Source organism: Larus michahellis, chromosome 2 (genome assembly GCF_964199755.1).
Source record: "Larus michahellis chromosome 2, bLarMic1.1, whole genome shotgun sequence".
In the NCBI taxonomy this organism is placed as follows: domain Eukaryota; kingdom Metazoa; phylum Chordata; class Aves; order Charadriiformes; family Laridae; genus Larus; species Larus michahellis.
The window spans coordinates 48,658,445-48,682,338 of record NC_133897.1 but is presented as its reverse complement, the minus strand read 5'-3'; the positions used below and the strand labels follow the sequence as shown (position 1 = coordinate 48,682,338).

The following is a 23,894-nucleotide window of genomic DNA, read 5'->3' as shown; positions in this document are numbered from 1 at the left end:
TGATACTTTTTGCTACTTGTGAATGTCAAACATCTCTGACTTGCTCCAAGTCCACATAGTGAAAATAATGCTGCTGTTAATGCCTTAAATCATGTTTTGAAATTAACTTTGTGTTTCACTGGCAATTCTCTGTTCCACCTCCAAAATGCTGCTTTGCATTGCAGGGATTTTAAATAGGCGTGGATATTAGTAGGTCAGACCTGAGGGACCTGTGACTTTGTAACTTTTTTTTTTCTTCCCAGTCCTCAGAAGAAGCTGCTGTGGAAGGGTAGTGCTGCTGGTCTCACTTTACAGATAAGAAACCGCTCCCTGACCCACTTAGCTAAGCTTTAAAGAAGTCTTGGGAGACAGTTCCCGCAGCTGCTGGGAATCCTGGGGGCAGGGCAGAAGCAGACGCTAAAGTGAGACGCGCACCAACCCCCAGTGGGACCAGTAACGGGGGAATCCGAGCACTACCCCGTTCTCCAGCTATCTGTCTCCTCAGCTTGTGTTTATGTACATGCCACAAACAGGCCCCAGCGTGCGCTGCCCAGGTGGACATCGGCTGTGAGCCAGGGGGAAGGCAGGCACTAAGCAGAGATGGTGACGGCGAGGGAGCAGCTGCTACAGCCTGAGCCAGCCCCTAGAACAACACCCTGACACCCAGCAACGCTGCTCTCCGTCACGCTGTCACACCGAAGAGCGGGGCGAACACAACCACAGCGAGACAAAACGCGGAGGTATAAATTCAGTTGGTGCTTGTTAAGATAAATTTATTTTCTTCAGCTTTCTTCACAGGAAACATCACAAAAGTGCTTTACAGAGTTTGATACCATTACTCTAACATGGGACAAAAGGACAACAACAGGCGTGTGCACTGCACAGTTAGAAGTTGTCAAATGCAGAAGCTGTGATAGGTAAACCAGGGTAAAAAAATCTACTGACAAAAAAAAATATATATATAGTTCAGGTTTTGAACTTAAATTATGACTATAAACATATAATTATATAAATATACAGGCACCATTAGGTTCCTGTGTTAACTGCGGGGGCCACACAGGGATTCTCAGAAATAGATCATATTGTACTCTACTTCGCTGAAACAGTTTCTGCTGTGCTCAGTGGGCGCCCAACCAACCATTTTCCCAGCCAGACAGCATCATTCTTTCTTTAGCACTACAATAAGCACTCAAAGGGCTTTATCTTCGTTTCTTCACGTTAAGTCTGATGGTGAGACATTCTGGTACGTTGTTGAAAGCAAATTCAGTTTTGTGGTTTTTTGCTTACAGAGATATCCTCTTACTATTCTTTACTCAGTCATCTCTTCATTAAAAAAATAAAAATGCATTAGGCTGGACCCCGCTGTCCAGATAGATAAGACAGTTCTGTTTGAGCTACCAGTCATGCAACTCTACTCCTATTCATAGCTGGACTGTGTTGTACTGGGACCAGTGCTACTGCCTTCATTTTGCTGTATTCTGTGGGAGTTAAGCTCCTGTGTAGCCCTTGAGGGTTTAGGTTTAAATTCTTTGAGATCGCAGTGACTTGCTAAGTAATTGTGCAATAGCTGGAGCCATGTTTGTGATGCTACAGCCCTGACTGAAGAAATACAGCACGACCAAGACGCTGGAGTTCCTGCTTATAAAACTGCTTTCTAAGTAAGTGGTGAATAATTCAGGCACCTGACTAGAAATCCTTGGCATGGTAATAATGTAGATGAACAAAAGGAGGAGGGAATACTCTAAGGCGAAGAAAGGTCAAATCAAGAGAATTTTTTTTTTTTTTTTTTGCTGTGCCTTGAGTTGCAGAAAAATAAATTAGCAGAGCCAATTATCTAGAAAACACTGTCATGCCAGTTTACAAAGCCAGTTTGCCCAGATTAAAGACACTGCACAGTCAGAGAACTAGTTAGTCCTGAAGGTTACTGGGTGGTTAGTAACACAGAAAGAATTTACAGTGGCAAGACAGGGCTTTGGTGAGTGCAGCAGCAGAGATAAGTCTTTTAGATATGTGGGAGAGGGTACGAAGTACTACATTCTAACAACTATCAGATATTGCTAAATCTGCTCTATTTCCGCCCCTCCCCAAATTAACAAAAAACCTCAGCTCCAATTTGCTGACTTTATAAAACTCCAAGCAGCCACAATTGTTTTTGACACAATACTAGTAACTGCCGTAATAGAAAACCCAACAGATGATACAATTTATTTGGACACAAAATCCAAGGTACATTCTTCTCAACCATGTTATCGTTAATAGTACCAAAAAGCAGCTCTTCTATACGATAGAGTATTCTGATACTGAGACAATGCAGCTCTTAGGTGCTAGGCTATACGTCTAACAGGCTTGAGTCTTCCCTCATGTCACCTCCTTTGTATTTATCAACACAACATTACTGGTAAACGCAGGCAGCCCTTCAAGACTTCACCTTATTTACAGATGTACAGCCTTCAAAGTACAAGACGAGCATGTGAAGAGATGAAACAAACCACAAAGACTAAGCCTGCCCCCCCAGTATTGCTGCACTCATCTTCGTGTCAAATACTGTAATCTAATTTCAATGCCCAGTTGAACACTACAACAGGTATGTTAGCCTAAGCGTGGCTGAGCCCATTCTGTTGCTGGTCCGAGACCAAGTAATACACCTGCTTCCTCTCTGCCACAAAGAGCAGATTAACTTAGAAATTTAAAACAAGTTTGCTACGGGGCTTGTTCACTTGTGCGCAGTTCTGGCTGTTGTGTCTAGATTTCAAGTGAGAAGATCTCAAATCAAGTTTTAACGAAACTGATCTCAAGTGACAGAAATAAGTCCACTGAAACCAATGAAGTTGAGCTCTGGGGAGATCAGATTCACGTATGTTTTGCCTGTTTCTAAATGCATTTGTTCTCTTGTATCAGCCTGTTTTTATGGTTTGAATCATTTTGTTATGGTTGTACATACTCTGAAAGAGATACAGAATAAGTCATTTGTTTTAATTAAAAAAAGGAAGCCTATGACAACACTTTAACTAATAGTTTTCTGTAGGCAAATTTGAAATAAAGCAGGCAGTTATAACTCAAGGAATTCAATGCTATAACTGCGCTAGAATGAAAATTCAATACAGAAGATAGGAGACAAGAAACAGAACAGAAAGGGTCAGCTTGAGTAAAAGTTATTAAGAGCATGCCACACTAATCACGGGTCAGAAGACTGAATTATATACATGAAACTGAAGAGCTGGGTCTATCAGATGGCAAAAGCCAATGCCCATAGAAAGTTATTAGGTTTGTCAGCACTGGGGAAGGTGGTGATTGCCAGGGTAAGCTAACTCCCTCTGTAAACTTGGCCATTCAGTGGTAAGGGAACATCAACAGAAAATAAACCCATGGCAATGAATACTGGAAAGGCTTTAAACCACTCATCATGCTCTGGTGGATTCTGAATTAGTTGTGATCTTTCAAGGGGACGATCTAGGCATCAACCATGGACAGCTGGATGAAGACATCTGCTCAATGTGTAGTTGCAGTCAAGAAAGCGAATAAGATGTTAGGCTGTATCAAAGACAGAACAATATGGAAAAACATTACAGCATGTATTTCTCTTAGAGGTCCTCAATGAATATTTGCTGTTTCACCAGCACCTTAAGAAAAGTGACATATTGGAAAAATACAGGGAAGAGAGCAGTAAGAGCAGTAGAAGCAGCCCTTTGTAGCTGGAAAGACAGTTAAGACCATTTAGTTTATTTGTTAAGAGGGGAAAAGAGTAGATGATATACATCTAAAAAGTAATTCTCCTCCCCACCATGTAACAGGATATGTACCTCAGTCATTTTAAGCCACCTACCAATCTGCTGATTGCTCGTTATCATCATCACCGTAAGTATTCAAAAAAAACCCTGTTTTATTCTTTAATGCTTATTATTCAGCTAGTTAAACATTTCCTCTGAAGCAACTGCAGTATTTTGTTGAAATTTAACAATAATCGTTTCTGACAGAGAATTGTCACGGCTGATGCACATTAACAACTGTCTTAGAGGTGCTACAATGATAAAAATATCAGTAGGAGAAGATAGCTGCTGGGCCTCATCTCTGTCCAGGACCCACCAGAGGTCTAATTTGCCTGTGTGCATGCCACCATCATGTTCTCTGCCTCTATTTGCAGGCCCACTGTAAGATCTGAGCAACGAACCATGAAATCACCGCCAACAGCAGACAAGGGCGTATTCATAAAAATTATTTCTTCATGTTCTTTCAGCTGCAGTTAACTGATAAAACAGGAGGTAGCAGTAAATACGGTAATCACCTCTTCTGTATCTGTATTCCTTCCTCTCCTGCCCGTCCCTCTGGCTTACCCCTCTCGGCTCTATCTTCTGATCATTTCTTTCCTTTACCCGTTTCACAGAAACCTCTCCATGGGCAACTATTTCCCTTTGTTTTATTCACTTCATCTTTTTCCTCCACAGCCTGCCTTAATACTAGATTTTAAAAGTTTTGAATTTCAGATTACTCTCTCTCCCCTATTTCCATTGTACCTGCATGCTACCTCAACTTAATATGGGAAAGGATGAAGGGTAGGACAAATGCGTGTTTACGTGTGGAGAGGAGAAGAGAACCACATTCCAAAATACCGCTCAGTATCCTGACACAAATACATACTTTCAGGAGTGAACATTTCTAGTTCACATCATTTGAACAAACTTTTAACAGCCACATTAGAAGAGATGGCTATCAACTGTGAGCAGGATTTTATTTCAGTCATGGGGTTTACAAAATATAGCAATATTGATTTTAATGTATTCCACATAAAACCAAAAAGCCTCATATTAATATACCATTTGGGTTGCAAAAAGAGAGGAAACACCAGTTAGAGTGCTCACCCTGAACTTTTTCCTTACCCATACATACTAAAGTTAGGTCTAATTACATAATACTTAAATAGAACGTATGTTACATTCTGTAGAAATAAGCCTTTCCCAAAGTAGTATTAAAATACTGTAATGGAGGCTAATACAAAGATCTTTTAATAAAGATTTTTTAGTCCTGTGTAGCACCTTCCATCAGCCCCAGCCCTTGCCGTAGAACAGCTTTGGCCTCACAACACCCCTGTGAGGTAGGTTGTTGGGTTTTTTTGGTACAGCTGGGGAAACTGTAAATTACTTGAAGTTAACACAGCAGCTCAGTGGAAAACCAAGGCCAAATCCTATTCTCTTGGTCCTGTGCTCTTGCTACAAAATGGGCTTGATTCTTTTCAGTGCACGCAGTTGTTTTAGATGATACTTTCCATTCCAGTATTCCAGATGTGCTACTTTTTCTGGTTGTTCATTAATACTGTGATACATTTTTAATAATTGCATTCCAGCTAAGCAGCCTATCGAACTTCATTAACTTTGCTGCACCAACATACATTCTAAGCAACTGAACATAAACCCATGATATACGTACCATTAGAAGATGCTTCACAAAAAAAAGGAAATGTCTTCATAGCAATTTGAATCAGTGTCTCACCTTTTTATCACACAGAAGCAAAAAAGAGTTTTCTTAAACATGAAACAAATTATTTCCTAGTAAGATTGGAATTTGTCCTTTCTCAGTTCTCTCTTTAGGCAACTGATTAGACAGCTTTATACCAATGCACAGTTCTACTTTCTCGCTGGACAGGTTTTCCCAAGTGTTTGTTTTTTTTTTTTTTTAAAGGGAAAAAATAAAATAGGATGCCTCCTTCGAGTACTGAACTTCAAATACTTTTGATGATTTAAAAAGTCAGATGGATCTATCGCTTGTAAAAGCAGTGCTTACCCACGCAGCACTTCTCCTCCTATCCAGCCACTTACACTCCACTCCCTACCTCAGGCTATGCATTTCATACTATAATTTAGAAAACGTCCTTCCTAATCCCTCTCCTCTTATACGTCCTGTGTTTTATTTGCACAATGTCCACTCTCCCTCATTAAAAAAAAAAAAAAAAAGGGAAAAAAAAAGTCTTCCTTCCTGCTCTATTTCACTTCAAACAGAACATGGGGTGGAACTATACTTGATGCTTCAGAAGCCAAACTCCAGATCCACGACAGTTACAACTTATCCAAATTGGTATTAGACTCCTCAGTTGTGTTTTCTGCTGTCATTTCTTCTTCCATCTGCTAGAGCTTGCAGGTTGTCATACTAACCTCAATGCAGACAAGCTGACTTAACTTCTTCTGAAGAACTTATCAATTTTGACAAATATATGTCAGATTTCCTCCCCCTTTGGACATACCTAATTTATATATCTGAAATTTAAATACGCATGTTATTATTTTCTTATATTCTCAAACAAAACCCTTATTTACCATTAAAACCAATTTGCAAAATTAAAAGCTGAAAACAGAGGGACAATTTGGGAATGAAGTTACAGTCAGGTGATGAATCCTGGATTGTGGCTATTCATAAATATTTTTAAGTACTCAAGGTGGTTTTGGTAAAATTTAATTTCTTGGGCCTCAGATACAAATTGGTCATGTAAAATATGAGGTATTCATTTCTCTGACCATGTCAATATTGGAAAGAATAATATTATTATCTTGTAAATAAGCATCTTCTAAGCACATGAAGAACCATCTGCTCCATTTTAGTCATGGTATTTGACAGAAAAACACAAGCAAGTTTAGAACTGCTCAACCAGGCCGAAATTAGAAAGACAAAAAGATACAAGCAAAAGCTCAGATAAAGCAAACTCCAAGATGTGCAGCCCTATCAAATCTATATTCTCTTTACTTGACCTGAACAGCACAGGTGTCTCAGCCATGCTGTGGTGAAAGAGTTTCCAAGAGTCAACAGATGCAAATACCAAGAATCCTAGTCCCTGTGGTGTTAGGTCTCTAACACAATTTGTACCATTAAAAATTCATCTGTTCATGAGTTTCGCAAGAGTTACTTTGGACATGACTGGTAAAGCTACCTCCAAACACAAAACTGAAGTAGCAGGAGACTGTCACTTCGAGTTGTCAATTCCTCTTCATTTGCGAATAAGATTAAACATGGCACACCTAAATCAGGGAGGGTGAGGAGGGGCAAAACTAATCCTCTCCTACATCTATCATCAGCTCAAGCCCATACAGAAGCCATAGTGATACAACAGGCATTTGGGAAGTCCAAGTTTATTAAAATTATCTATTTTTGGCATTTTAACACTCCTTAAATACCTGTGTCACTGAGAACCACAAATCCAAGTCGTTCCTTTCCCAGTAAGTACTGGACATTTAAATGTTCTACTAGCAAGTCACTAACTTTATGGCTGTTTTTTTAATTTTAAGCCAGGGAAAGTAAAATGGAACCTTTAAATTGGGAATTAATAACTAACCCACCATAAAAGCACGTTACAGGTTAGGAAGTTCCTGAGGCCGCACCCAACTGCATTTTACCGACTGGCATCAAGAATCTCATTTCTACAACTGACAATCCTTCATTTATGGAATGAGCCTTCAACAAGCATTTTGAAGGAATGAAATGGACATTCTTAGCGTGCCTTGAATGAGAGCAACAACAAACCAGATAGAGTTGGACTTCAGGGTCCCAAAAGCATACTGAGCTTCCACAAAGAACTGACTTTGAAAATCTGAGGCATGCAGAGCAATTAATTGTTACAAGGAAGATACTGATGACTGGCATTTTGATAGTTGCTGGCAGCGATATTTAACACAAGAAACACTTTAAAATAGTTTAACATTCTGTACTAAGGAAATCTGCTGCATTTCTGATTTTTTTTCCTTTATGCCTCCAGAAAGAACCTGAAATGGAATGCTTAAGAAAAGCCTCCAAAATAACCTCTAATTATCAGTAGCTGATGGACTCTGGTGACAGCAGCCATCCAGAGGTTTGGGTTTGTTTTTTTTTTTTCATTCTTTAATTTAGCAGAGCTACTTTCAAGTGAAAAGCAAATCAAAGCTTCATTTATATTCAATTCACAATCTCAAACCAGTCCCATATGGTGGGAGTAAAAAGACACTCTGATGGGTAGCAAACTAAACTTCTATGTATAAATAAAAGTCATATTAATATGCACTGCTATAAGCTCTTAAACATAGCCCACCTGACCATAAGGCTGACCACCCACTTCATGGCCTGTCCCTTAAGAGATCCAAATGTTCTACATTTCCTCAGCTGTTGTGCAGTCATAAGCTAGAACTAAAGGTAAAGATTCATTAGACTCCAGAATCCATGTATATTTCCATTTTATTTGACTTGAAATTGTTACAGGGTTTTCTTGAACTGCCAGAATTCATGCCCAAAACCTCAAATAAAGATGGTACAATGGACAGTCTCATCTACCCTTCATACAGTAGACTAAAACTCGATTCATGTGCATTGGTGATCTCAATCACTTTAGAGCATCAGGAAAAGCGTTTTAAGATTTCATCTTTCTACCACATCAAGCGACATGTCCATTCACCACGACTTCCACAGAAATCTTTAGTGACAAATCAACAGTTTTGCTGGCAACAATGTATTTTCAAGGAAGATACATGGCTCAGAGTCCAAGGTATCCGTATCAGTCTTTCAGTGGGGGTTTGATTCCAAATGAAGTCTCCAACTTTAAGAATAGTCTCTTGAGCCCTCTCTTTAATAGCAGCTTCTAGCAGAAGTTTTAGAGACAGTTAACTCTGCAAGGGCAAGGCCAGTTTTAGTCTGTGCACAAAAGAACCAGGGGAAACCCCAGCCCCACTGAAGTCAACAGCAAAATTCCCATTGGCCTCAGAGAAGTAGATTTAAAGCGAGTCAGCAGTTAGTCAAAGGGAACCCAACTAGGCGATTCCTGCACTATCCTCATCTTCTGCACATACACAGTACTCCCACACACATAAGCAAATTTTGTTTTGTTCCCTTGTTTATCTTGCCATTGGCAACTTACAGATGTTGGGTCTATTTTTTGGCATTTACTCTGAGAAACCTCAACACTGGAGCACGCCGCTATTGTACTTCATTTTGCTTCTGGTGTAAGAATTCAGAGAAGAGAAAAACAGTTACAGCAGGACACTTTTGGTATTTGACAGGTTTCATTCATCGAATCAGAGTTAGGGGCAATGTCCTATATTCTTAGTGTATCAGTGCTGTTTTGCCGACTTCCACTAAATTAATTCAGAGATGACAGCAACTTAAAGAAGTCACTGCCTTCCCTTATTACTAAGTTTCCTGACTTCGAATAAACACCATTTATGAGTTTTACTTCGAGGATTTCTGCCTCAAAAAGCCTGCATGCTTCACAGAAGTAGCCAAACAAATAAGGCTTACCAGCTTTAGTTATCCCCTCTGCATACTAAGTTATTTTGGTTATCAAGTAACCATTACCCTTCAACAAACAAATAACTATTTTTAATAGAAGAGAAATTTTTATCTATTATCGCTACTGCCATGTATCTCACTTTTAAAAGACAAATTCTGAAGACTGTAGTTGGAGCTTGGATACCTCTGTGTCAAATCAAAACTCTCAAGTCTTAGTGCTTTAGGGTGAGAAAGACAAACCTCATGACAAAAGACAAAATAAACCCTATTTCACTACAACATCTCATCATTATTTAAATATACTGCAATTTGATACCAGAAACAAGGCAGGCATTTTTTTTTTTTAGTGGAGAACAGAAAAAAAATAAATGCTTGAACAGACAACTGTGAAAATGGCTAATGCAAACAGACCATTCAAACCCAACATTCTTCAAATCTGATACTGAATGAGTTTTAACTTCTTTTGCAGTTACTTCAGTACAGCTATCTAAAAAGGTAAACAAACTACAGCTCTGTTATACTTGGATAATATGAGTGGTATGGTATGCTCCAGAAGTCTCTAGTAGGCTATGGCTACAGATGACAGGATTCCTCAGGAGGGGAACAGAATAGGTTTGTCATTAAGGTCACTTAAATCTTTGTTATAGCAAATTGGAACCAAATGGCTGACTTCTGCAGGATTTCTGACAGGAATCCAGTAGAGCTGGTTTCAAGTTTCAGATGGCCACTAAAACAGCTGTAACCTTCTCTTCCAGAAGTTGTGATCCACATGGTGTCCACAATGAGTGCAGCAAGTCTGAGGTAGTCAACCTTTACGAAGGCTCAGTATCTGAACATAAAAAGATTTTGAAATGACCACTGGCTGTAGGTATCTTTCTGAGCAATTAAAGAACACTGATGACTCTTGTTCAATCATTTACATTAATTTGCCCCATATCCAATGGAGAAGTTGTAACATATTATGCTTCCATAGTGCAGGAGAACCAATCACTTACGTCAAAGTAGTCTGCACTTGCTGCAGTAGATCCAGCAGAAATAAGGTGGCATGTTCATCATAGCCGTTAGCTGTAGTTTAGTTACCTTAGTAGAAGGGTTACCAAAAAAGTATTCCTTAATTGTAATGTGTATGCAGCTCTACTGATCCCCAAGCACAGCATACTGGTTGTCTAGCTGAAGTTTAAGTGCCTGGTTTTTTGAGACCTCATCCCTACCTCTAGTTTTGTGTTTTACTACTTCAAAGCTCTTCTCCATTTCTTTATCCCTAAGGGAAAATAAATGTAATCAGTAAATATCTCATCACTAGCTTGTGAATTGTGAATTTCTAGTCGATTTACACCCCATCCCAACAAAACCATTATGAACACAGAACACTAAGGTCTAGAATTTTAACAGAACAGCCAAACATTCCCAAGCAAGTCTTGTAAAAACTTATCTCCAGAATCAAGCTCATCACCCAGTACAATTCAGATTACATTCTAAATTTCAATATTAACATTCTCAAAAGTAAATGTAAATGCATTTATTAAAAATAGGTTTTAGAAAGAAGAATTCCATTTCTAGAATGCTCAGAATTTCATCTTAGCTCAATTTGCACCATTCAAACCCTACAGCATCAATGACAGCATATCTCATTTGCCAAGCAGATGAAGCCACACAACAAAAAGAAAAAAAAAAACCACCCAACCAAACAGAAGTAGAAACAAAGCTTCTGCTAGACTGTAGTCAATAGCACAGCAAGCAGAGAAAAAATAAAACCCTAAGCCCCAAGTGAATCATGTATCGGCCTAGCTATCTTTTCTGTAAGGAATGAGGTTATGGAAAGATCAGGACTCAAAAGCAGGGTGAGACTCAAGTCTTTGGCACCACAAAATACAAAGCACTTCAGCAAAACTGAGAGGGGGGTCCTCATTGTAAACCACAGCTCAGACAGCAAGTTTATTGACTTGTATTAAACACCATTCCTCCATTTAATTTACCCTCACATCTCTAATGAGAAGGCAGTGTGCTCATGACATCTTACTCATGTCTACTGATGGTAGTAGCACACAGCCTCACCATGGCTAGTTCCCTCATCAGGGAACCAGATGCTGTCAAGAGCCGAAATATTCTGCTTCAGGGCAATCCTTCAGCAAGTCAATTAGGTAAGGCGACTGGCAGTCTTGTTTGACTATCTCACTGGGCTACGTCCTATGCAAGTTTTGTCATGGGAAGCCCTTCCTAGAGTTGGAAAATACAATCAAGATCTCTCCCATATCTCTTTGCCAAACAAAATAATTTCTTCATTATTTCTTTCCTCTGTGGAAAGATTCAGGCTTAAGCCCTAAAACAAATTAAGAACCTAGAGAGGCTGTTAAAATACATCTCTTAGGGAATTAATGGCATGTACTTACTTTCGACTGTCTACAAGCTTGGCGGTGGACTGCAGTGATGGAAACTGCGTATCACTATAGATTTCTGGTGGTCCTTGCTGTGCTCTCCGTGGTCTGCCGCCCTCCCTGGCGCCAGGCGGCCTGTACACACCACCAGTCTGAACTGGTTCTGGGGTTTCTGTAACTAGTTATAAGAACAAGATTTAGAGAAGTGAATAAGTTTGCATGCATATCTGAAAAAACTCACAAATAAAAAAAAAAGAATCTTAGAAGTATGGTTTTGGACCTTTTAAAGCTCTGGAAGCAAATATTTTAGACAAGGCAGAAAATCAGGTGTCACCTAATTTAACCTATACTTAGTCAAATTAAAGTGTGGCTCCAGTGTATCGCCTCACAAAGCTCAGGGAATCAAAACCACTGATGAGGACTTCATGTTTCTTATTTGCAATTTATTAGCAGCTTACATTTAAAATTAGATATTTAAACACATAATTATATATTTGCCAAATCTTATTTAAAGCACCTCTCTGGATGCAGAAGAGAATATCCAAATAGTTCATATTTAAAGTAACAATGTACAATGAAATACCACTGATTAATTAACTTTACCACCTTGCCTGTACAAACAGGAAAAAAACACTGCAGGCCGATTTTCAATGAATTTCTCAATGGAAGAGAATAGTCTGAACTCAGGTTGTGGCTAAGTAGTTTATCTCTGCTGATCCTAATGAATTGTATTTAATCAAAACTAAAGTCCTATCCCAGTTAAAGAATCAATTTTGTAACACCACATTCTCTATACCCTAGAACTGATTTGAAAAGCATACTAACAACCACGGAACCCTACTCAAGAACTGCAATATCAGACATCAGATATTAGCTGAACACTTAATTGTCAAAGCAGTATTTTTAGATTAACAGAAGTGTGCCCAAAAGGTATTTTGCAGATTGCGAAGCAGAGGGATCTCCTTCAAAGATGGAATTCTTCTCCCCCACCTTTCAAAGTCGGAAATAAAACCCCCTCCATTCATTTTTAATTGAAGTATCCGAGAGTACTATTAATTCAGTTCCTCAAATCCCTTTACAGAAGATTTACTCATTCGCTAATATGTCAAACAAGCCACTAGTATGTTAAAAGGTGCCTGAATAGGAACTGCTCCTTGAGCTCTATCTTCTGAGCAGCTTTTCCACCTGGAAAAAGCAACAACTCTGAGTTAAATTTACCAATTGGTTCAACGACAGGTGCTGGTGCAGGAGCTGACTTGTTCCAAGGACCAGATGATCTGTCTACACCACCACCAGTCTCCTCCCAGTTGTCACCGGGTTCTTCTCTTTTTTCACTTTCATCATCTTCTTTTTCACTGTAAAAGAGAAATTGTAAGTAGCATTTTACAAACAGGGGTTTAAGACTTTAAGAGATTACGCAATCGCCACAGACAAGATTTCACAGCTACTGTACTGAAGATACTAGATTTAACCAGACAACATTAGTCCTGTAACCACTGTATTAGTACATCCACCTGAACGACTTTTGGCACACTACTACATAACCTGGCAATTGAGAAGGAGAAGAGTTCTTAAAGAAAAAGACAAATTCAAACTGTACTAAGCGACCAAATAAAGTGATTTCTTATTTTGAGCTTAAAGACTTTTTTCTTACTTAGACATGCACTTGGAAGTGATATGAAGATAAGGCAGGAAAGGGCTACAAGTCCAGCTTCCATAAAATGCTTTAATCAAGAGGAGGAAATTGTGAAAAAGCAGTGACAGAAAGCAAGTCCTGATCTCCCTTCCCCTATAAGCACAACTACCTGAGAATCACTCTTCTATTACCCACACAGTCTACAAACCAACTCAGATTCTTTTTAAGCAGGCAAATAAAAAATACAGAGAGAAAAATACGCCATTTTTAAAGATAAATCCTATGCATAAGCCTGACAGTATTTTATTTAGACTATTTTATTTTGCATAGAAATAGTCAAGAGAGTCAAAGTAATTTGCTAGACAAAGCTACTACAGAAAGCTTTGTGGTATAATGGAACATACGTGGAGGGTGAGGCTGTTAAAAAAAAAAGACACTAATCTGAACAGCAGCAGCAAAGTGTGAATACAGAAGTTTATAATACACCAAATCCTACTAATCACAATTGGTTAAGCTTTCTGTATAAGTAATAACCAGAGAACAGTTAAAAATACGTATTATTTCTGAAAATTAAACAGCCTTTCACTGTTCATCCAAATACAGTAATAATCATAGTAAGCTGGACCAAGGGCCTAAACACATCACTATCCAATTTTAAACTAGTCAGAAGCAGATGCCTACAGACTAGCTAGAACAGAGCAAGTACACGTAACATCCCACCCCTACCAGATACTGTGTCTTATTTTCAGCAGAGAGATCTCCAGAGCTAGAGAATTTATAACCTCCAGTGGGTTTTTCTTCCATTTACTTCTCCACTCTCCCCTTGAATACATTAACTGAGTGGTCACAAAATCCTGTGGCAGAACCTTCCACATCCCTGAAAATCTGCCACAGCATCAAAAGCATTCAGAATGACGGCCTTTGTCTGGAAAACCAAAGTACTCACTTTTCAAACAAACAGTACTAGTAGTCAGTGAAGCAGCAGCCCACTTGTTACTTGTCCATTCAGACATGTCATTATCTGCTGTGACACTTCCACGGTATGGACAGCTTGTGGACCAAATACGTACAAATGGCCTAAAAGGACTAGTTAACTAAAAGGAGGATGTGTGGTGTGGGTTAAAAAAAAATAAAATCAAAGAATACATAAGGTCTACTCAGTGAAGAAAGCATCTACCGCACTGGTTACAGGCAAGATGATTTTAACGTGCATTATTCCAAACATCACCAATACCTGGACAATGAGGATTATGTGACATTCTCAGTCTAAGTTTGAGGTCAGAAAAGGGATTTTTGATGAAACGTTTTTCTTAACTAGGACAAGCTTAAGTAGATTAGATTGTTCCTGTACTCTGGTCCAAAACCAATGAAAAACCAAGCAAAGAATCTTGGATGAGATGCACACATGCAGTCCTATGGGGTGTTGTCACAAGACACTAGTTTTACCAACTATGTTTTCGTTTTTTTTGAAATAAAAATGTAATGGTACAGGAATTCACTCCCCAAACTAAGATGCTGAATAGATTGAGTCAGATACCCTTAGAGCAGTCAAATGATTCAGTGGGAATTACTATATTCAGTGGGTATTGCTACTCCTCTCTCAGAGGAATTCCTACTTTACTATCTTTACAGAAGGGAATGTTAGGCATTTGTAATAAAAATTTGAGTCCCAACCAAAACAGATAGACCTAGAACATCAACAGCGATTTAGAAAATAAAGTGAAGACTAGCACAGAACAGTGAAACTTAAGTTACCCTACCGCAAACTTCTACACTAGCAGAAACATATCAAACCTCTGTTTAATTGGACTCCATGAGGCAGTTCTGAGGAAGGAACATACTTTTTAGACATAGGTAATGGTTATATTGGAGAGAAAAATTAAAAAGTAGTACCTTATTTGCATGGACTGAACTCTAAGACCACTATAATCAATTTCTTCCTTTTGCTCAAACTCCTTCCAATCATCCTCTTCCTGTAAGAAGAGAAAAATGTAAGTTATCTTCTTTACACGGAAAGCAGAAAAGAACGTAACTAAGATAATACAAAGAAAACTAAGGATGAAGGTGCAATTCCATGGGAAATCAATCTGTGTGCACCACTATCAACAGGGGAAAGGCTTCCACTCCCTCCTCCCCTAACTTACTATATGTCATCTAGGATGCACTTGTGAGCTGATTTTAACTCACTAGAACAGCTAAGAAATGCCCCAGCAAAAAAGTCATTCAAGTGAAAGAAAATGACATCATCTCAGTAAAAATCCAGTGGAAAGTCAAGGGACAACACAAAGTAGAGAACAGGACAGTGCAGTCAAGGCCAGGGAAATACAAGGGCAAGATCTCTCCCTTTTACTAACAGTAAGCTTTTATGACAGCTTGAATGCACATGAAGCTTTAGGTTTGTTTTTCTATCACCTATTTTATAAGCCAAACAGTAACGAACATTTGGAATGGCTTACAGTGGATTTATGACAAAGATTAATATTGGTACTTTTTCACATTCACAGACACATTTACAGTCTTTCTTGTTTTCTTAATGTTTTTATAATAGCAAAAAGGCTAGCTTCAAAACCACCGCAATCTTAGTACACAAAAGCAGTGGAATACTAGCCACTGGAGAGCACCACTGTAAGGTTTTAAAACAGGTGTTTGATCACCTGTTTGGGGAAAGAGGGACTCACCTAAGTGTGGCCAGTTTTGTCCTAGTGTGTAATCAGCAGATTCTGGGGTTATTAAGGTAGAAGACCTTATTAAGGTAGAAATGACCCGGAACAGATAGGCAGTCTTCCCATGTTCCTAGTCACAGCTTTAAGACACACACAGCCTAATTAGTAGTTTACATAATTCCTACACTCGACTTGAAATGCAGTTATATTACTTTAAGTACTAAGACCTGCAAGTAAAGTCTGCCAATGGTATAGCCCCCTTTCTACTGAACAGCTGAGAATACAGCTCCTTTTAAGAGCCCTGTCCTACGATCTTCTACACTGTCTTACTGCACTGTCTGCTGAAGATTCAGTCTTGTGGAAGACCGTCAGTCTACACACAGTCTAAAGTCTTTTAGATTCCTCATATCCCCATCTCCATGGAAACATCACAGTTTCCAAACTAACATACCTTTCTACGTTTAATGATCTTTATTTCTAATCCAAGTACAAGCTTCAGTCAAAACCAGGTATTTTTCTACAAGCAAGTGTGCAGAAGAGCAGCTGAAAGATTACCACCCTGGTCTAGTAGACGCTGGTCTACTTAGAAAGCTACTGCAGGTGTCAAGCTCCACAGGGTAAACAACATAAGGAAATATCAGAGTATTTCTTAAAATTAAATTTTAAAATGTACAGCACGGCCAGTTGTAAGGCAGTAAACTCAACTACAAGCACTTAAGCTCCTCTTGCATTCTCATCTTTTCGCTGTAATACGGTAGGGAAAAAAAATAAAAAAAATTACTGGCAGTAAAACCCTTCCTGGCAAAAAGGCAAAGAGCTCGGCATACTTTGCCTGCAGAGAGCCAGGGGGATCTTATCGCCAAGGTCCACAGGCCACACGCCACACACCCAGGTGGCCGACGGCTGGCACCCGATACAAATCCCCAGCTCCGGCCGCTGCCTTACGCCCACAGCCAGAATCCGGGGAGGGCTGAGCAGAACCGAAGCTACGGACCGGGAACCGGCCCCGCTCCCCCCCCACCCCGCCTCTACATGCGGATATAAGGGGCATTGCGAGGCCAAGAGTCCGCTCGGGCCGGAGCCCCGCCAGGCCCCACGCCGCCCAGGGAGCCCGCATGGCCGGGCGGCGCCGCTCCCCCGGCCCGGCTGCGGCTCCCCCTACCGGCAGGAAGGCGGCTACCGGCCCGGCGGAGGAAGCCGTGACCCTTCCCCCACCGCCGCCCCGACGGAGCGGCCCCGCTCTCCCCCCCTCCACCCCTCCCCGCTTTCACCCCGGCCGCACCTTGGTCGTCGTTTTGGCGGAGCCGGCGGTGGAGGCGGCGGCCCCGGAGCCGCTGCCGTCAGCCGGACGGTTTCCGCCGGCCGCCGCGGCCGCCCCCGCGGCGTTAGAGGCGGCGTTGGAGGCGCCGGAGGCGGCTGCGGCCCCTCGGCTGCTCTTCTCCTTCCGCTTCTTCTTGTCCCGCTTGGCGAAGAAGTCGTCGAGGCTCCGCTCCTCCGTCTCCGCCATGGCGGCGGCCGCTCCCAAACGGGGCGGGGGGGGGGCGGGGGGAGAGTAGAAGGAGAGGGTAGCGGCGGCCCGGGCCAACAGGTGAGCCCCGTGCAGCGGCGGCACGGCCTCCCCGCTGCCTGCCGCCCCTCACCGAGGGCAAGCGAGCGCGGCCCCTAACGGCTGCGGCTGACCGGGTCCGCGGGAGCCCGCCCGACACCCGGCGCGAGAAGGCCTCCGCGCTCCACGTTGGTGGCCGCCGCTTGACACGGCCCGAAAGGGAGGAGGGGTGAAGGAGGGAGTGGGGGGGCGGCCCGCGGCAGGGCCGGGCTGAGGAGAAAGGGGCGGAACCTTCCGCCTGTGGGTCGTCCCACCCCCCTTCCGCGCATGCGCCGCGGCGCCCCGGCCAATCAGCGGCGCAGGAAGGCAAGGCCCGCCGGCCCAGTCAGAAGTCTCCAGGGGCAAGTCGCCGACGTCGCGACGTCAGAGTTGCGTGACGGGCGGGGGAGGTGGCGGCGTGGCTGGGGATTGGCCGAGCCGAGCCGGGCGGGGCGGGGGAAAGGCGAACGGGTTTGGGTTGAACGGGAGGGTGTGTGCGTGCTGCGGCCGGGCGCGCGGGGTGGGGCTCTGCGCGTGTGACAGGCGGACGTTGCCCCGCGCGCGCGTGGGGCCTCCCCTGCTTCCGCCTCCCCCTGAGGGGAGCCGTGTGTGGGGCCGGCCGCGCAGGTGGATCGTGACCCGCCGGGACAGGGCTCCTCGGGAGACCGTCGGCTGTTTTCCGCCTCGGGGGCCGGCCTTGCCTGTCAGTGCCCGCCGCGGAGTGAAAGAGGGACGGGAGCGGCAGCCCCAGAGGGGGGTGGTGGTGGTGGTGGTGGGTGTCTGTCCCCATAGAACGCTGCGACAGCCCCTCCCGAGGAGGCTGAGAGTGCCGTTGGAGCCTCTGAGGCCGCCCAGCGGCCCCCTGGCTCCGTTTGTGCCGGCATCCCCCGCCCTTGAGGTGAAGTGGCGTTCGGTCTTGGCGTGGACTAAGATGACTAAAGCCTGGCCTCCCCGCACCCTACAAGGGGCCCTGTGCTTACACTGTCATTGGGAAGGATGCAAGGAAGTAATTTAGCTTTCATCTTGGAAATGGTGTGGTTCAGTTAAGACTTGAAACACAGCTCTGTCTAGGACGTCCACGTGTGTTGGCCGGAACTTCCTAGCTGCTTTTCCTGACTCGTAGTGAAGCCGAGGGAATATCTGCTGGGAAAGCAAGGTTCACAGTGGGTGTCTGCAGATTATCGCCGCTACCTTTGGGTACTGTAGTGACCTTTAGCTCTGGAAAAAAACACAGGTGTTTTAAAAAGTTCACCGTGTCTTCAAAACGCATTGTCAAAAGTCTTGAGGCAGGCAATTTTGAAAAATAGCCTCAGGACTGTCACGTGTCATAAACAATTGCATGAAGCATTGATTGTGATGACTGACTTTGTTGGTCAGCCATCAAAAGATGTTCCTGCTGCTAAAGTGCGAGCCCAAATGAGGATTACCCATCGCATAAGCATAGGTACGATAATCATAAAAATAAGCATGTTTGTATTCTTGGTGTATTTAGTATCATTTTATGTTTTGTGATATTTTCTCTTGAAATCATTATATATGTGTGTATATATTAACATAAATGAAAAGTTTTTTCTGAGCTTTGGAGAGTGGCAGTCTCTAATTTGTGTCCGTGAAAATACTGTTACTTAGTGTTTTCCATCCATAATCTTCACCTTGTTTGAAAAAAACAGGGGAGGTACCATTGTCATATTGCAGAAAGAGGTCAAATACTGTCTGTGTGAAGCATTTTGTAGCTGTAACCAAATCACTGCAGTCAGGTGTTCTGTGTTTGGGAGATTTGTTACAACCTTCTTTTATGTCTGTCATGCTGCATTCTCCCTGCATTGCTCTACCACCGTTGACATTCTGTGCACTTACAGGATTTTGATCCCGCACAGAGCAGGCCCCGAGAACTAAAAATTGCAAGCATAACGGTTCATTTGGTAACACCGGGAATGCTGTGTGCTCAACGACACTTTCCATTTTGTGACAGGAATAATTACTGAAGTAGAGAACGAATTCGGTAGCTAAGTCTCATTTTCTGTGCCTCCTTGGTGCAACTGGACTCCCCTCCTACTTCCTTCGATTGATAGGAGGTTGCATGGAAGATGAGGCACAGGACAGCTTGATATGGAAGTGTTTGATGTTCCTTTTTTCGAAGCGCTGCCTTTCCTTGCATTTGTGCTCCATTACTGCCCAGAAAGCTGACATACCTCCGCACTGCACCGTGCCGTGACTTGCAGGCTCAGCACTGATAATAACATGCAACTAAGCAGACAATTTGTATCCCTCAGCTTTTGTGGTAGATAAGCTAATAATGGCCACTAAGTACAGTGCTGTGTCTGATTCTAAGCTACACCTTTTTTTGAATTTCAGCAGCTGGTAAAATATTTTCATCGCATTATTATGGATAGTATCAGGCTGAAGAATGCAAACCTGATGCCTTTTTGCTGCTTTTAGCATCTGCGTCACTTGTCCCTTGCAAACACAGTGCTGCAAGGCTGGAATGTCCAACTCTGGATTGGAAACTTAATACCTGTCAGAAGCAGAGTACCAAGAAACATTTCAGCTGTTAAATCTGGAACAGACTCAGTGGAAACCATGGAAAATAGTAGCAGTGTTTTAGGCCTCTGAAGGCTTAGATCCAGATTTAAAGACATGTCTCAGTTGTCACTTTAAAGGAAGCATTAGTTATGCAGTTATGCTTGGATTTGCCTCCCACCTCTCGTTTTATTTTTATGTGAAATTGTGAAAACGTGCTGATGCACAGCATTTGTATTTCTCTGCGAATGCATTGCATTAGGTTTTATGGTTCAGATTGTTGCTGTGTAAAATGTTAGACGCTGAAAAAAAAAGGTCAGTGTTTCTGTTTTTTTCTTTTTCTTTTCCTCTCTCAAATTCAGTGACCCTCAATACTTACGCAGAGGACATTTGTCTGAAGAATGGCTCTCAGGCATGAGCTGGCAGAAGCAACGTTTGTAATGCAAGGAATATATCCGGAATGCGACATTGCCGTGATGGCAGCACGAGCTCAGCTGACACCTTTCTACTGCACTGTGTATCACTGACCTGTGTGGCCAACCTTTGGCAAGACACAGTGCTCGGAATGCCTCTGCTCAGGTACAGATTTACCCAGAGGACTCTGAGGACTTCGTCTCTTTCTTCCCCCATGTTAGCAGCGTGGGCTGCAGCAGGCCTGTCATGGCATACAGTGGTGCCTGTCCACCCCTCGTCTCCATCCTGTAGCTATGGTGAGTCTTGCCATGATGCTGTTCCCTGGTCTTCTTGGTGTGATTTATAAAGATTGGGGAATGAAGCACTACTGCATGTAGGGGAAGTGATGCAGCAGCCACTGTGCATGTGGGGAAATGGAAAAGCCAAAGTGAGTTGTGGGTGATGCAAGAGGTAGGAGCAGACTTCCATTTCCAGTTACCCAGTGTTTTGTCTTATCCTTATTTCTTCATACCTAATTATCTCCGTTCTGTAACATGAAGGTGATAGCACTGCAAACTGCCTTGACGTTTGCAAAGCACAAGCAGAAGAACACTTCATTTGATAACTGTTAGGGAGACACCTGCTTAAGGAAGTTGGAGAAGGTGCCCTTAGCTGCAGAAGGGTTCTGGTAGAGTCCTTGCCACAGCATGGGCCCCGGTTCTCTTTAGGAGCATAACCTTCGTATCAGCTAAGTGATGGGGTGCTAAGAGTTTGCTGTAATTTCAGACCTCTACAGCCAGCAGGGAGAAGTGTTACCATGTCCGTTTCTCCACCAGTAATTGCCATCTGAAAGCAGGCAGTAGTGGCAGCAGTGTGGGGTGTTTTGTTGAAGTATTATATTTTACACAATGCCAGCTTGAAGTCGTCTTAAAAATAATTATTTAACCATAGAATCGGTATAATAATGCTTATGCTGAAATGTAAACAGTAGGATGATAGGCTAGAGTACTAGTTCCTAGCTGTTGTGGTATGCTTCTACTCTGTGAAATCTGAAATGAAGCATGGGCTAGCATAGGGCTGGCACCCTCTGCCTCCCCTGAGGATGCAGCAGCGTGTGTTCAAGCTGTGGCACAGGAGAAGCTGTGCCTGGCAGAGGAGGAGGATAAAGTACACATATGGTTTGACGGTACAGCTAGTCCGACCTGGTGACTAGTTATCGTCAAGGGGGGCGGCTGTGGTTTACAGTCCTGACTAGTCTCTCTCCCTTTCTCATCCCTGTGCTGCTGCTGGTATATGTCTGACCCTGCAGTGGCCTGATTCAGGGAGCTGAGTGGCAGGAAAGTTTCCCTGTTTTTTGCAAGGCTAATTTTCTGCTAATTGTGCTTCTCAAACTTGTCTCCCGAGACATCAGACAGGTGTTGGTGCTAACAGGAGTCAGGGTGATGAGAACACATAGCAGGTGAGGGGGAGTAGAAATGTCCTTTTATGCAGCTGCTGGCTGTTAGATTGTATTATCTGTACCCTCTGACTGTATTCTGAGTCTTCGTAACAGCAAATGCTGCAAATCCCTGCAAGGGAATGTAGGTGTGATAGATATTGCAGTAGGAGATAATAAACTGTTTTCTGGTTTTCATTTTCTTAGGAAAACCAGTTAGAAACACGTTCATGTGTATTTAATATAGCAGCTGCTAGACTAGAGGATAAATATAAAGATAAATCAGTTTATGAACCTTAGCATTGACAAATAGTTGTGAAAACCTTTAATCTCTCATGTTCTCAATTTCCCATCTCACATGGTGAAGACAATGCATAGATAGCATTAAGGCTGGCAAGGCGTGCTGGAGGTGCTGTGTAGCTAGCTCAGTAGCTAGCAACAATCTGCGTAAAAGTAGAGAGAGATTTCTTCACAAGACCGTTAGCACTTAATATGAAAGCACTTTGTTTTAAAAGATATGCTACATTTGATTTCTGATGATCTATTCACAAAAATAATCTTTTCGGTGGCTTTTGGTCTTTGCTAGGGGTAGATAGAAAAGCTGCTGGAAATTCATTATGCTTAAATGCTTCCTCCTTTTCCAGCCACTTCCCCATACTGGAATACCTCGATGATTTTGCATGAAACTATTTCCTGTTATGCATTGGTGGATCAAGTATAGTGGATTTGGAGTGTGCTTGATTTTATCAGTCCTTAAAAACTAAGTAGCTTTGTTAGCTAATGTTTGAACTAAAGATCAGAAGGTGTTCAGACTGCGTCTCGTGTATGCTGCACGCCGTTATGTTCTCCAATATATGCTATTTCTCAGTAGTCCTTGAGTCTACTTAATGAACTATATTGTCACCCTGTGTAACTGTCTATATTGTAAAGTCCTGATCCAAGAAACACATGTATGGTTAGCTTCATTCCTGTGCAGGGACATGTGAAAGAAAGCCAGCCATATACCGAAGATCTTGTGTGTTAGGGGCCAAGGTTCATTATGTTTCTCTGACAATGCAGGATCCATCGTGGCACTTTATATGACCATACTGCAAATGCAATACAATGAGGATATCAATATTTAAAGTATAAAAGAAAATCAGAAGTGAAAGATGGCAAATCCTTTTCATCACGATACCATCCAAATAAGAGAAACTACCTAGGGTCACCCACACATTGAGGCTGTGTGGGTGCCTGTTCAAAAGAAGATTGGCCATCCTGCCTTAAAGGATGTTGATATAAAGAAAGAGCCAAGCATATAAAAACCAAACATCAAAATATATCAATATATCAAAAAGTATCACATTTGCACAAACTGTCACCCTGGTTATACAGTAAAAGGACGTGACCTGTACTGCAGACAGAACTCCTGTTCCTCCTGCACATTCAACTTTTCTGGAAGTTTACTCTAAGTTAAAATATGTTTATTAAGTACTGCTGGGATGCTTGCATTAGTGCTTATGCTGGTTTAGATATTGCAAAAATTAATCACATTGAGTTAATGGCATACTTTAACTGCTTCAGCATTATTTGAATTAGATTTCACACTAGTGAGCTGATGGTCTTGTGACACAACAGAGCACTTGCCATTTCCACATGGATGCTGTGTGGACAGTGAAGGGGTAAGTTCAGTCTTGATATATTTGTACTGTAAGAAAAAGAGTTTACTTGCTGGAAAGCAGGGGGCCTGTGTTCTTAATTCAACCCCCTTCAGCTATCATGAAAAATACTGGAAGGAAAAAAAGTCAAACGAAAAACCTGATATTCTTTATTATAATTTTAACAACATGAGTAAATTGAAATCGATAAGCAAAGCAATTACATGAGGAGGGTCTAATAAAGTTGTTCAAGCTACAACCTACTTCGGTTGTTGAATCAAACTGAATAAAGCAGGCTGCTTTGATGGGTTTTTAGCTTCCATGAACATAATTGGCAGTGACATCTTCTTTTGCTTTAATGGCAACAGTCTTCTGTAGGCTGGGAATTTCATAATCAGCTGAAAGTAAAAAAAAAAAAAAAATTAAATTGGTCACTA

At 42.1% G+C, this 23,894-nt stretch overlaps 1 protein-coding gene across 3 annotated transcripts; it reads right to left on the bottom strand.

Moving 5' to 3' along the window:
* Positions 1 to 1,768: 1,768 nt before the first annotated feature.
* Positions 1,769 to 17,758, bottom strand: CDV3 (CDV3 homolog). Of its 3 annotated transcripts, none has more exons than XM_074575199.1 (5): positions 17,170 to 17,758; positions 15,118 to 15,197; positions 12,807 to 12,943; positions 11,604 to 11,766; positions 1,769 to 3,510 (listed from the first exon to the last, which is right to left on the bottom strand). In XM_074575199.1, the coding sequence occupies exons 1-5, from the start codon at positions 17,392 to 17,394 to the stop codon at positions 3,486 to 3,488; spliced, it is 630 nt and encodes a 209-aa protein (XP_074431300.1). In that variant the 5' UTR covers positions 17,395 to 17,758; the 3' UTR covers positions 1,769 to 3,485. The 3 variants fall into 3 exon arrangements, with proteins under 3 accessions (XP_074431300.1, XP_074431299.1, XP_074431301.1); XM_074575198.1 differs by lacking the exon at positions 1,769 to 3,510 and adding an exon at positions 8,149 to 10,474; XM_074575200.1 differs by lacking the exon at positions 1,769 to 3,510 and adding an exon at positions 8,149 to 10,042.
* Between the last annotated feature and the right edge of the window lie 6,136 nt (positions 17,759 to 23,894).

Excerpts from the sequence above, each read along its gene's own strand:
- CDV3 (XM_074575198.1), bottom strand. The coding sequence starts at position 17,394 with ATGGCGGAGACGGAGGAGCGGAGCCTCGACGACTTCTTCGCCAAGCGG. Across the intron at positions 15,198-17,169 it reads CCGCCAAAACGACGACCAAG|GAAGAGGATGATTGGAAGGA; the intron begins GTGCGGCCGGGG and ends CTCTTCTTACAG. Across the intron at positions 11,767-12,806 it reads ACCTGTCGTTGAACCAATTG|TTACAGAAACCCCAGAACCA; the intron begins GTAAATTTAACT and ends TCTTATAACTAG.